Raw genomic sequence first — 13,982 nt, 5'->3', positions numbered from 1 at the left:
CACAACAAACCAGGAGTTGAGCTTAACAATCATGAGGTTTTATTTCGATTTTTAGCTCTCTGGAGCAAGGGCCCCCTTTTTGTGGGTGAATTTCAGGAAAATCTTGAACTGTACAAAAGGAGGCAAGAGATGGGCTGAGTAGATTACAGGATGAATAAAGATTAAACTGCTGAGGAACTCTTGCCTTCTATAATTTACCCAAACTCCTAGTCTTCCACAACACTCTGTGACAGAGAGCAGGAGACCTGGCTGCAGAGAATCCAGGGTCAGTGGTCAGTAGGACATGATCATAGATCAGTGTGAAGGACAAAACCTTAACCCTCATTAAAGGGTAGTTTTGTGGAGCAGCTTTTAAATGGAATGTAATCGTAGGAAAGTGAGAGGAGTACCTACACCCTAGTTTTAGGGAGGTAGGACACTTTGGCCCTCTTAATGCCCTGTCCAGTGCCCAAAGAAGCAAAATAAAGCTGACTTGAACCCTGGTTACAAGGCGGTCACTCTTTCCTTACACAAATTCTGCCCCTTTAAAGAATGGTGGGGAAGTCACAGTAACTGAAAGTGAACAGGAGGAATCCAGCTAGGTCCCCCATTACCATAGAAATCCTCCATCCCTCACTGGCACCCTTCCCAACTTGCCTTCCTATGCTTCCAGAAGAACAGTAGTTTTGAGCCCCCCAAACCTTTACAAATGGGACCCATATTAGGTGTTACCAATAGCGTTAATATTGCTAGGTGCACTGACCTACAAGGCCTTGACGCTACATTGCCATTTCATAAAAGACAGACATCAGCAATTTCAAATGTAGTCCTAAAAATAGCCTTGCTTGAGTCCCAACCCTATCCACTGGCCTGTGCTGACTCCTTATGTATGTCTACACTGTGGTTAGACACCCACAACTGGCTCGTGCCATCTGACACAGGATGCGGGGCTGTTTCATTGCAGTGTAGATTTCTGGGCTCCACTGGAGCCCAGACTCTAGGACCCTGTGAGCTGGGAGGCTCCCACAGCTCAGACAGCAATCTGAGCCTGGAAGTCTACACCGCAATGAAAGAGCCCAACAGCCCGAGCCCCATGAGCTTGAGTCAGGTGGCAGGGGCCAGCTATGGGTTTTTCTTTGCAGTGTAGATGGCTGTTCCAGTTTGTCACCAACCCACAGGTGCTGGAAAGACCACAAAAGTGTGGGGGCCAAGCTCTCCCCGCCACCAGCCCATCCCTCCTGGAGATGGGGAGCCAGGGGCTCCAAACCTTACCCTCCCTCCTGGCCTGACCAAGGCCCCTGGATGAAGGTGCCATCCCACTGCCTGGATCCAGCCAGTCCCTGGCACCAAGAGGAGCTGCAGTTTTGGCAGGGGAGGGCCCAGCTACCGCCACAACATGGAGTGGGACCTTGGTGTTGGCTGGCCAGCTGGGCCAGGCTGCAGCATGCACCCTCTCAGCCCGGTCTTGAAAAGTAAGGGAAGGCAATGGCCCCTTCGCACCCCTCCCCCCACCGTCTCTGGGGCCTATGCCCCAACCACCGCCACCTATTACTGCTTCAAGAGGTACAACCAACAGTGCTTTCATGCTGCTGGGCACAATTGTGACTCACCAGCTCTGTGTCTAAGGAAGAGTGGTGAGGGTGGAAGGAAACCAGGGTCAGGTAGGGCAGAGAAATGCAAGTTTTCTGCCCTGGTTGGGCGGAGTAGGAGAAGGCGGTGACATTCATTAGCTCAGCTGGCACCTCAACATGGCAGCCAGTAACTGGTTACTTGACTGGAACAATACGGGCCAACTAACAATAGCTAGCTCACAAATATGAATGGTAAGATAGCTGGGGAAGGACTGGGATGAAGGAATCTGTCCACATCAAAGACCTCATGCAGAGCAGCTGCAAAGCCTCCATTACAGCCCCATGGGTTGTAACAATAGCTAGGATCCTGGACACCCGCTAGCTTAGGGCTCACTAGCTGTGTAGTAGTTGCTCCATTGGGCATGCCTTTGGCCTTTCTTTCCTGTGCTCCAGACCCTCCTCTTCCAATCTGCACTGTCCAGTGGTGCAGAGCCTTCTCCCCCACCATAAGCTTTGCGCAAGCCCCTGCTTCCTCCCTTCCCCCTCCTGCACACTAGAAAGTAACAGTTCCATTGCATTTAACGCTTTCTTTGTCCATCAAGGAGGTTGGGGTGGGGGTGGAGGTATATCTGGGCTACAGCTGAGGGAACGTGACACCTGGCAAGGTTAAGTGACTTATCTAAAGTCACACAGCAAGTCAGTAACAGAGCAGAAGTCCCAGTCCCTTGCTCTTTGTGCCAGACTTTGTGGGCTACTGACCTACTATCTGTATATTATTTATATGATCACAAGAGCAGTGACTCAGTATTTTGTAGTCACAATTATCAGTTTAGACATGCACCTGAGGGTGGGTTCATGTGCACGCTGCGCTGCTGGGTGGACTGTATATTTGTTCTAGGGGGTGGTTCCTAAGCAGTAAGAGAAACAGTTAAAATCTAAAGTCATTGAATTGTGAGATTTACTCCTATCTGTACATGTGTATTGTTGCTTTTCATTCTTCTCTGTTCATGCTGTGAGTGGAAGGGTGTGCTGGAAAGTCACCCAGCAGAGGACAGGTCAGAGCCAGACAGAATTATTCATGAAGTACATGGGCCGTGGATGCTGGTTCCACATACTGTTGCCAACCATCCAGGATTGTCCTGGAGTCTCCAAGAATTAAAGATTAATCTTTAATTAAATATTAGGTCATGTGATTAAATCTCCAGGAATATGTCCCCCGCCACCTCCTTTGAGGAATGACAGAAAAAATTACCTCCACTGCAAGTCAAGGAGCTGCTGAGCTGCTTATGGCAGTGAATTTTTCACCTGCCAACTATTCAAACTTTCACTCAACAAGGCTGAATCTCTATAGCAACCTGTGCTGAAAACTATGCCTTTTTAAAAATGGAGGTACATTTCAGTTCAACATACAAACATTTTTAAGTCTAGCATGACTTTCCTGATGCTTTCAAATTTTTCCAATAACTCCTCTAGCCAGGAATTATATTTTTCTCATTCATTATATATTTTAGAGAGGAAGGATCGTCTTCAGACCAGGGAACTGGACTGGGACTCAAGAGATCTCATTTCAAGCCTCAGACTTTCTGTGTGAACTTCACAATGTCACAGTCTTCTTGTGTCTCTGTACCCCATCTAAAAATAGGAATAATAATACTCTCCCCTTTTTCAGTCTTGTATAATTGAATTGTACACTCTTCCAGGTAGAGACTGTCTCTTATCATGTGTTTGTACAAGATGTGGAACACCTGGGTACCAATTTCAGCTGGGGTCTCTAGGTGCTATTGCAATACAAATAATAAATATTACAATATTTTTTCTGTGGTTTGCATAAGCATTTGTTAAACAAGGATCAAATCCCAATGGCAGTTGCAGGTCAAAGCCTCTCAGGCTCTGGGCTCATATTAGGACAAACTGTTTACCTCGATCTGCCATTTCAAGACTTGTGTGGCTTAAGAACCGCTACCCAATAAGACTCAAGAAAATAAGTGCTCGTTAGAATGGGCAGCCACTTGTCCATTATTACTAAGGAACGCGGCTTACTTATTTTGAATTTGCATCAAATAACACCTTCCCACTTAGACCACAATCTATACTTCTTCCTTACTGAGAAAAAGTTTGCCATAGCATTGCATCTCAGATTGTTGTTAAAACTAAAATACCTGTTAGATAGAGATGTTCTCTCCACACATCTGATCTGAATGGTACTAAGTTCCTGTATGCTGCCTGGGCGGCTGCCAGTTATATTGGTGTTTGGGATGCGGAAAGTCTTTTTATGTCGTCGTGAGCAACAAGTGCTGGTAACACCTTGTTGGGAAGAGAGAGAGGGGCTGTGGCTTGAGGATCGATTGACTGTGGATACCTCCATGCAGCTGTCTTCATAGATGTGTTCATCCACAAACTCGTGATTCTGGTCCAGAGCAATCCAATACATGGTAAAAGCACACACAGAAAAAAGATAGGATTATAATTGAAAACATTCATGATGCTGATTGTCAAAATCCACTGTGTTAATTTTACACAACCAGAGTTTGGGAAAATGACAAGGATTGCAATGTTCAACCCATATCAGGATGGGTTGAATATATTAAAAGTGTCAGTACAAAGTCAAAATTACCAAACCATTAACTTCACTTTTCAAAAAGTTAATGCAAAATCTTTTGTAGGATGGCAAAACATTACTCAGATATTCTTACTAGGGGCTATTGTGTAATCTATAAAAAAATTTAGAAACATTTTCCAGGCTCTTTCAATTCTTTTTATATAAATATAAATGCTCTAAATGGGAGTAACAGCATCCATGATTATGTTTAAATATAGTAAAATAATACTGACTTTAATTTTTGTATCAGTCTGTAAAATGTCGTCTTAAAATAAAGGTGTGAAACCATGATTTGAAACAATACATTGCATGATCCAGGAATATGCCTGTATTTATCAAAAAGTAAAATGCAACCTTAACTGTAGTTTCCATTAGAGAAGAAGCTAAAATAAATACCAAACATTCTCTACAGAGATTACTATCGCCAGTTATAATAGCTTGATATATCTAAATTAGTTCATAAGACAAAGCCTTTAATTCAGTGAAATAGTATTTATTCACGGGCTCTTTGCTTAATCCTCACATAGACAGAAATCCTATAGGCACATCATAGTGCGTGTCCTATGGAAATTCCAAGTACAGAAATAGCCACTGTACTTTGACTCTTAGTATGTGATTATGAAGCTCGACTCACAAAATTGCGGCTGCCACAGTTTCTCTGCACAGCAAGAAGGCTAAAGTGGTGGCATGGTTTTCAATAAAAGGAATATACACTGTAAGAATATATGCAGTAGTCTTAAGGTAGAATCCCAAGACAAAATGGACAGCAGGATGCTGATGCTTATAATACCATTGTTTTGGATTGTTTGAGACAACTTCTGTTTCCACATTCCCAACTGCGGATGCTTTGACACTGGGTTGGGAAACACTGGCTTACACTCCACATAACCCCATTGACTTCAATTTGGTTGGTTCTCTGCATTTTTGTTTACTAGGGGCTAGCCTGCACTGGAATCGCTCCAGTGGCATAGTTGTACCAACGTAGCTGTGCGCTGCTAGGGCAGATACTCTATGCCGAGGGGAGAGAACTCTTCCATTGCCATAATTCGTCCACCTCCCCCAGCGGCGGTAGCTATGTCATCAGGAGAGCATTTCCCGCTGACACAGCGCTGTCCATACCAGTGTAATTTACGTCACTCGCGGGGGGGGAGGCTTTTCCACACCCCGAGCAACTTACGTTATACCAAAGTACGCGCTAGTGTGTATAAGCCCTAGAATAAGGAAAACTATTTTCTTCCCTAAAGAAGGCTCTACTAACATGGAATGTCATTCAGATGCCAATAGGTATTCTGTGAATACATTCATGTTTTCCATAAGAAACATCGCATAAGTAGAAGAAAGTACGTACACATTCATCAGCAAAGTGAGCACCAGCACACTAATTTCCTAAGGCAGCTGAATGTTTGGTACAACTGGAAATAACTTGTTCAGCATACCATTGCTATTTGCTCTCCCTTGTCCCCTCCTTGACTCATTTAACAGTCAGGTGTCATCTTGTGTGGAAGGAAATGGTGTAAAAGAATAATGATTTCAAGTGACACAAGGAGACAGAACTGCTTGTGTAACTTCCTTGAAAATTGACTTTACACAGGTTATGTTCATAAACAAGACTCCAAATGCAATTAGAGTCTGGATATGGGATGCAGAGAGAGAAATTACTTAATAACTGTCTTCAGGTTATGTATAGGGGCGTCCAGTATGTTTGCCAAGATCTCTGGTAGTTTTCCAACATAAAACAGTTTTGTGCTTCCTGAAGCTATTATGGAGCTATCAAACAGAATTCAATTAGCATAGTCTATTAACGAGTGATGCTGAGTGAACTTTTAATATAGACTGGAGATATTTTGAAATTATATAATGGCTGAAACAAATATATTGAATTATACATGTCAAGTTTCTAGCATATGGGATATATTCATTTATTGTCATACAATGAACTTTGACATATTTGGATTTAAAATCTGCATTTGGGAATTCAAGCCTAAAATAATTAAAATTTAAGAAGTCCAGATTTCTTCTGTGAGCTGTAAATTAACTGTTGTATATTAGCTGAAAAGATATCCTATAAAATACCTCTCTGAATACAAGTGTTGCCATTACAAAAGTAATTTCAAAGAAGAAAGCTACAGGCCATAACTTGGCATCCACTGCACTTCTCAGAGAAGATGAAAAGAGATGAAAGGCTCAATGGCCTAAAAATGTTGGAAAGAGGGTAGAAGAGCCAAAGTGGCCTCTGTCTGATGCTGAAGAAGTCCTTCTGCATAAACCCCCTTGTGGCTAGTGTCCGCTGTCTTCAAAGAAGGAAGGGAGGCTTAGAAGGTGTGTGGCTAGTTTTATCTCCACCGTGAATAACCAACACTCCTCATCCCTTGAGATGAAGATTCCCAGATTTGCATTTTCTCACTTAACTTTTGGGAAGGCATGATCTGGCCATCTGACTTCATCAATTGATCAGTTACAAATAGAATATATACCCCTGCTCCTAAGCAATTACCTGTATGTGTGTTGTGGGTGTGCACATATCTGGGAGGTAGGACTCAACAGCCAAGAAAATTGTTGTATGCAGTGTTATTGTAGCCATGCTGGTCCCAGGATGTCAGCGAGACAAGTGGGTGATTGCACCCACTTCTGCTAGTGAGATAAGCTTTCGAGTTTACACAGAGCTCTTCAGGTTTGGGGGAAAAAACTCAGTGTCACTGCTAAATACAAGGTTTGAACAGATAGTATAGCATATCTTTTCAAACCTTGTATTTAGCAGTGACACTGAGTTTGTTTCCCAGATCTGAAGAAAAGCTTTGTGTAAGCTCGAAAACTTGTCTGTCTCACCAACAGAAGTTGGTCCAATAAAAGATATTTCCTCACCCACCTTGTCTCTCAAAAAAAATTGTTGAAAAGTAAATAAATGTCATATATATTCCATAAAATAAGACCAGGCTTGTACTATACATTTTTTGAAGAGCCACTGTTAAAAAAGAAAAAAAGGATCAAGTTTTTCATCATGCATAACTTGGGGAGATGGAAGAGCTTCCGGGCCTGATCCAAGTCCCATCCAAGTGAATGGGAGTCTTTCTATTCAGTTTTCTGAGAGTTGGACCAGGCCTGTTGCTAAGGTGAAAGTCTGCAAATTCATTTGTAAAGTTCAAGTGGAAAGCAATGCCCAAAGCAGACGGCTATGACTGAGGGCAAGTCTACACTACAGCGCTACAGCGGTGTAGCTGCACTGATGAAGCTGTGCTACTGTAGCCCCTCAGGTGAAGATATGCTGTGACAACGGGAGAGTGCTCTCCCATCAGCATAATTACTCCATCTTGACGAGAAGTGTAAGCTATGTCGGCAGGAGAGCATCTCCTGCCAACATAGCGCCAGTGTGGACAGCATGACACTTACATTGCTCGGGGGAAGGGAGACTTTTTCACACCCCATAGCAATGTAAGTAAGATCGACTTAGACTGTAGTGTAGACATGCCCATAGTTCTACCATGGTATGCCTCAAAAGTGTTCCAAAAGGTTAAAACTGTAGTAGGGGAGATAGGTTGTCAGGCGAGTCCTTTGTAGTAGACATTTAAAGCTAGACAGTTTATGCTATACTTTAAATCAGATAAGAATATTAAAAAAGACAGCATGTAGAAAGCATAAGCACCTGAAAGATGACACATAAGTAACTAAATGACAAACAACAACTGGACCATGTTAATTACAAGGCAATTGAATAAACAGGCTGTGAAAATAAAAATATGACGTTATACACGTACATAAGTTGTATTTTAATTTAATAATGTGTGTAATGGAGAAATTGTTATGCTCTCACTTGAACAGGAGCAATAAGAAAAGCTGCTGCATATACTTTCTGTTTTGAATACAGCAGATGCAGCGCTGTGTCTTTTAATAAAAGTCCAACATTAAACAATAAAGCTAAGACAAAACATTGAAACTTTGTGCCGTGTGTCCATACCTCACAGAGAAGTTATACAATGACTAGAAAATGCCACTTGGCAATTTTCATCTTGAAAGTTAGTCACATATGTCATAACATGTTACATTTTTGGGGGGAAAATGGACCCCAAGATTTTTTTGGAAATCTTTGATTCATGAAAATCAAATGCATGATTCTCTAACCTTGTGATTCCATGAATATGATGAGCATTGAGCAATGTATGAAGGAAATTTAACATAGCTTACTAAATTTCCGAACGATGAGACATGATGCCTGTGCACATATAGACAATCTCTGATTTTTTTCTGCTGTAATGCACCTTCATACATTTAGTCTGTAACATGTCAACCACAGAGATGGGCACCAGCCACAAAATTCTGATCCCAATTCTGATTTTCAGCACCTAAAATTTGAGTATTTGAATCTGGAATTTGGGTCCATCTCTGGTCAACATGATCTAAACTCTTTGTCAGGAAATGGCAAAGTATTGTATATACTGATGGTCACTACCAGAGAATTAGTTAGGTGCATCTACATTTGATAAAATCAGAGCTAAATTTGTAAATTGTACCTTAAATGGTGTTGAACAGCTTATTGATAAGATGGGATCATCCACAACATAAGATAAACCCTACATGGCAATATGGTGACAGGAGAGAAAATACAAGGACAAATATAGATTATTTTACCATTTCCCAATGTGAACGTATTACATTTACAAAGGTTACACTCAATATAATTATTCTTCATGTCCTTAGGTTCCTTAGGAAATAATAAACAGGAAATGATGTAAAAACAATAATGATCAGGTAACAGAAATGTCTTTGTGACATTTCTGGCCAGAAATATTTTATCTGTGAATGAGACATATGGCTTGTTAATATTCAAAGTCAATATGGCTCATCAGGCTAACACAGCCATAAGATAAACAAGGGAGTGGTATGGCTAGCATCATATCCGACTGCATTGGACTTCCCTAACTTAGAGGTACCCATTTTGCAGCTGGGTGAACTTGAGGTGATCTCTCAGTGTGAGATCAAGTGAGATTCCAACCCACAACCTTCAGGATTGCAGTCAAGTGCCTTAACCACTTGGTGCCCACACCTCATTCTTATTAATATTACTGACGTGTAATTATGTTTTAATCTAACATTCATGATGACTGTATAGTTATCCAGATATTAAGCAGTAGACACCTGCACTCAATCATCTGTTTTTGACTGCTTGGATGTTTTTAACCAAAGCAAGTGTGTTTTGGTGGTTGGGAATTATATCACTTATTCCTGTAAGGGGCTAAGTGTCAGAGCTGAGGTTAAACGATTCTGTAGCGCTACACCTTTGTCATAAATATAAAGGGAAGGGTAAACACCTTTAAAATCCCTCCTGGCCAGAGGAAAAACCCTTTCACCTGTAAAGGGTTAAGAAGCTAGGATAACCTCGCTGGCACCTGACCAAAATGACCAATGAGGAGACAAGATACTTTCAAAAGGTGGGGGGAGGGAGAACCAAAGCCTCTCTCTCTGTCTGTGTGATGCTTTTGCCAGGGACAGAACAGGAATGGAGTCTTAGAACTTAGTAAGTAATCTAGCTAGATATGCATTAGATTCTGATTTCTTTAAATGGCTGAGGAAATAAGCTGTGCTGAATGGAATGGATATTCCTGTTTTTGTGTCTTTTTGTAACTTAAGGTTTTGCCTAGAGGGATTCTCTGTGTTTTGAATCTAATTACCCTGTAAGGTATTTACCATCCTGATTTTACAGAGGTGATTCTTTTTACTTTTTCTTCTATTAAAATTCTTCTTTTAAGAAACTGAATGCTTTTTCAGTGTTCTTAAGATCCAAGGGTTTGGGTCTGTGGTCACCTATGCAAATTGGTGAGGATTCTTATCAAAGCTTCCCCAGGAAAGGGGTGTAAGATTTGGGAGGATTTTGGGGGGAAAGATGTTTCCAAATGGACTCGTTCTTAGTAACTGGTGTTAGACGTTTGGTGGTGGCAGCGAAAGTCCAGGGCAAAAGGTAAAATAGTTTGTACCTTGGGGAAGTTTTAACCTAAGCTGGTAAAAGTAAGCTTAGGAGGTTTTCATGCAGGTCCCCACAACTGTACCCTAAAGTTCAGAGTGAGGAAGGAACCTTGACAACCTGTATCTCAATTCAGAGGATGAAGTTGAAGTTGCAGAATAAGACGGTGAGTACTCTCAACTTGCACTCACTTAAATAGGAGGTGAGTGCCCATATCACAGGAAGTGCTCAGCAACTCATAAGATTGAGCCTGAGGACCCAGAACTTCATCCTTGCTCAGGCATTGCCTGAATTGGGAATTTTGCATGAGTAAGGACTGGAGGTTGGAGTCCTAGAAACTTTACGGTAGCAAAGTGTGTAAATATGCAAATCATAATCTCTCTCTCTCTCTCTCTGTATAAATACACATAAATCAAGATCCTCAACTGGTGCTATTGGGGTGCCACATTCAGGTTAATGTCCTGATGTCAGTTGAGGATCCAACCTATGATCTTTAAATGTTACTATGTACATTGCATGAAAATAAACTAGAAAATTTCTAAATCAGCCCAATCTATAAAATAGCCTTTGGTCCTGGATAAGGACTGTACCATGAGGAATTAGTATAAATAAGCTACTACAAAACCAAAATTAGGTTTACAGAAGAAACTGATTCCATTTTCTTACCGTGGTTTTTTCCAGACAGTGAAGCAGGTGGTGGTGCTGTGTTTCAAAGGAAGAGCCAGATTTGCTAAGAAAGTTCTGTTCTTCCTCCTTGGTGGACTGTAAATACATAGAATTCTCTATTATTTTCATTTGTGAACAAAAGTCTCTCAGCCAAATATTGGATGAAAACAGACTCAGGGTGTATACTGCAGCATATCTGCAGTGCTTTATCAGGGAAAAACTACATGGTATAAAATAAATCAGTTTGAGCATGATGACTTTTTTGTTTATTAATCAAAATATTTTCTCTCCTTTCCTTGCAACCCTTCTTGAATGTCCCATACCTCAGCATTTCCACAGAATCATAAAATTGTAGGGCTGGAAGGGACCTCAAGAGGTCATCAAGTCCAGCCCCTGGGCTGTAGTAGGCCCAAGTAAACCTAGACTATCCCTGACAGGTGTTTGTCCAATTTGTTCTTAAAAATCTCCAGTGACGGGGATTCTACAACCATCCTTGGAAGCCTATTTCAGAGCTTAACTACCCTTAGAAAGTTTTCCCTAATGTCTAACCTAAATCTCCCTTGATGCAGATTAAGCCCATTACTTCTGTATTCCATCTTCACTGGACATGGAGAACAATTGATTACTGTTCTCTTTATAACAGCCCTTAACATATTTGAAGACTGTTACCAGGTTCCCTTTCAGTCTTCTATTCTCAAGACTAAACGTTCCCAGTTTTTATAACCTTTCCTCGTAGCTCAGGCTTGCTAAGCTTTTTGTCATTTTTGTTGCTCTCCTCCAGACTCTCTCCAATTTATCCACATCATTTCTAAAGTGTGGTGCCCAGAACTGGGTGGCCTTTTGTGTATAGTTAGAACAATGCAACCTACAGATGTAATCATCATGTTAAGGTGCTGAGTGTAAAATCAGCACACACTTAAATGGTCATAAATCTAACTGATGGTAAAACATTTTCCCCTGTGTATCGGCCTTTTTAAAAAAGAAATTGCATATAGTTGTCTTATTTCCTCTTGAGATTGTTTAATAATGCTGAAGAATTTGTGGTATTACCCTTTATACAAAAAAATCATGTCACTGACTGATCCCAACCCGCTGAGTTCAGAAAGTGTACAGCAGATGTTACAGACACAGAATGAAGAATTATGTAGAAAACATTTCCTGATTTATTAAATGCTTTCATCATTATTCACTAGAGGGCACTAAACTAAATCGGGATGAAAATGGGACTATATCAAATGTCGAAATTAGAGATGGGCATAAAACGTCCTTTAGGTCCCAACACTCCAAACTTTGGGATGTATAAAATCCAGATTTATATTTAGTTGCTTGAGCACATTTGCAGTTAAAATGTTATTGCTCAGACCATAAATATCAGATCTAGATCAACATTTTCCCAAAATCTCAGGGTGCCCAGATGCAGTGTCTTGGTTTGGTTCAGAGAGATGGTGATAACTATGGATTTTTTATTTGAACCAAACTTCAGTTTAAATTTGGAATGTATTTCAGTCCAGAGTTTGTGAACCATCCCATCCTTTGTTATTTTATATACTGTCATCCAATCCTGTAATCTTGCTTAAACAATAATAGTTGTTCAGTTTGTCCTTCTTTAACCTACTTCTATTGATAGTATTACTTATCGAGTCAGATTGACTAGTCCCGATGATAAATAGAATAAATGGCTGCTGTGCTATTATTAAGTAGCTATTCTGGAGCTGGATTACATAAGTATATTACCTGGTGAAGCTGGTTACTCAGTAAGCCATTTCGTTTGCTCTGCATGTAAGCATTAGCAGTCCCACTCTTTGCTGCTTGAATTCTAGCAAGTCTGGCTTTCTGTGCAAAGGAGGAGACAAAAAGAAATGGTGGCACTTCTACTTATTGTATCCATTAGTCTGTTTATAGAAAGCAGCTAACTGGAATCTGCTGTTTATGAATACCGATGTCATAATCACTAAAGTGATGGTCATTCAGGCAACAAATCAAAAGAGTGTTTTCCCTGTTAAACTGCAAATTAGCTAGCAGCTTTTGTTTCTTTCCATGAATCAGCCAATTGGAACAATGATTTGGATAAATGATTATACATATTCTCTCAATATTAGGCAAGTTATATTTTCCTTTTTCTGTGGCAGTGATCATGTCACCTCTATATCTGTCTTGAAGGTCAGGAATATTGCTTCCATCTCAATTTATGTCATTCCTAATCCTTCAAGTAAAAGTTCCTCAACAGAAATGTCTATGGTCCAAGAGAACATTTCAGCTGCTATGAGCCATGAAGAGCCTCCATAGTTCCTCAGAGCATTCTAATTTTCAGAGAAACATATGTATAACAAGGAGAGAGAAAGGCGTCAGTACACGGAAAAGCTAGATTCCTGAGTTCCTGACAGACCTTTCTAAAGCATTCTACTTGCTACAAGGTGTTTGTTACATCTTGTTTATGCCTACTTGTATAAAGATACTTAATACGAATCACCACTTGTCCCAGTCCGAGCATTCTCTTGAAATTTTAAACAAAAAATTGTTGAGAGAGGATGGGCCAGATGAGCTCTAGTTTGTGGCAAGGCACCTCCTTTACCTCACCTGGCTCAGCAATTTCCTCTCTGGGAGGGCTGGGGGGGGGCGGGGTACACCTGGAGCAAATCAGTCCCACTCTGGAGAGTTTTTATTCTTCAGTATTGACAAGCTGGGCCTCAGAGTAGGCCAAGAAGTACTTTTCAGCCAAACAAAAAGAGAAGACCTTTCCCTGGGGGGTACTGCCTCATTATGCTGACCTCTGGGTTCCAGTCCTTCCCCAAACAGTCTGTTAGCATGGTTGCTACCCCTACAGGGAAGAGAGCAGCCTTACATCTAGGAGAAACCTTTTCCTCCTCCTGCAGCTTATCTTCCATCTCTCCTCATTCTCTCTCACCAGAAAAAGGTTTTTTTAAAGAGCCTTAATTGGATTTGGGAGTCCCTTTTTGACCTGAGATAAGCTGTTTTCAGCTCCTGGGGACAAGGGTCTTTACCATTCTAGGCAGGGGCGAAAGTAACTTAAAGGACTTACCAGTATGCTGGAGTCCTGAGTGGGGACGTGGCCTCAATCAGAAAAGGCAGGGCCTTTAAATACCTGCACCCTTTAAATCAAGATTTAAAGGTCCCAGGGCTCCGGCTGCTACTAGGAGACCTGGGGCCTTTCAATCACCCCCAGAGCTACTAGCTGCAGAGGCGGCTGGGAGCC

General features: G+C 41.3%; 1 protein-coding gene across 3 annotated transcripts in view; it reads right to left on the bottom strand.

Moving 5' to 3' along the window:
• The window catches only part of KCND2 (potassium voltage-gated channel subfamily D member 2), a 439,877-nt gene that overhangs the window by 3,660 nt on the left and 422,235 nt on the right, over positions 1-13,982 (bottom strand). For 2 of the 3 annotated variants that reach the window (XM_037888937.2, XM_043550074.1), the window contains exons 4-7: positions 12,503-12,601; positions 10,769-10,864; positions 8,655-8,714; positions 3,710-3,957 (exon numbers count right to left, since the gene is read on the bottom strand). In XM_037888937.2, the coding sequence (XP_037744865.1) occupies positions 3,710-3,957; positions 8,655-8,714; positions 10,769-10,864; positions 12,503-12,601 (503 nt within the window). The remainder of the gene's footprint in view (positions 1-3,709; positions 3,958-8,654; positions 8,715-10,768; positions 10,865-12,502; positions 12,602-13,982) is intronic. The other variant, XM_037888936.2, reaches the window with a different exon arrangement.

The sequence above is a fragment of the Chelonia mydas genome, chromosome 1, assembly GCF_015237465.2.
Source record: "Chelonia mydas isolate rCheMyd1 chromosome 1, rCheMyd1.pri.v2, whole genome shotgun sequence".
NCBI lineage: Eukaryota > Metazoa > Chordata > Testudines > Cheloniidae > Chelonia > Chelonia mydas.
The sequence above is the reverse complement of the archived record's forward strand: the minus strand, read 5'-3'. Positions and strand labels throughout refer to the sequence as shown.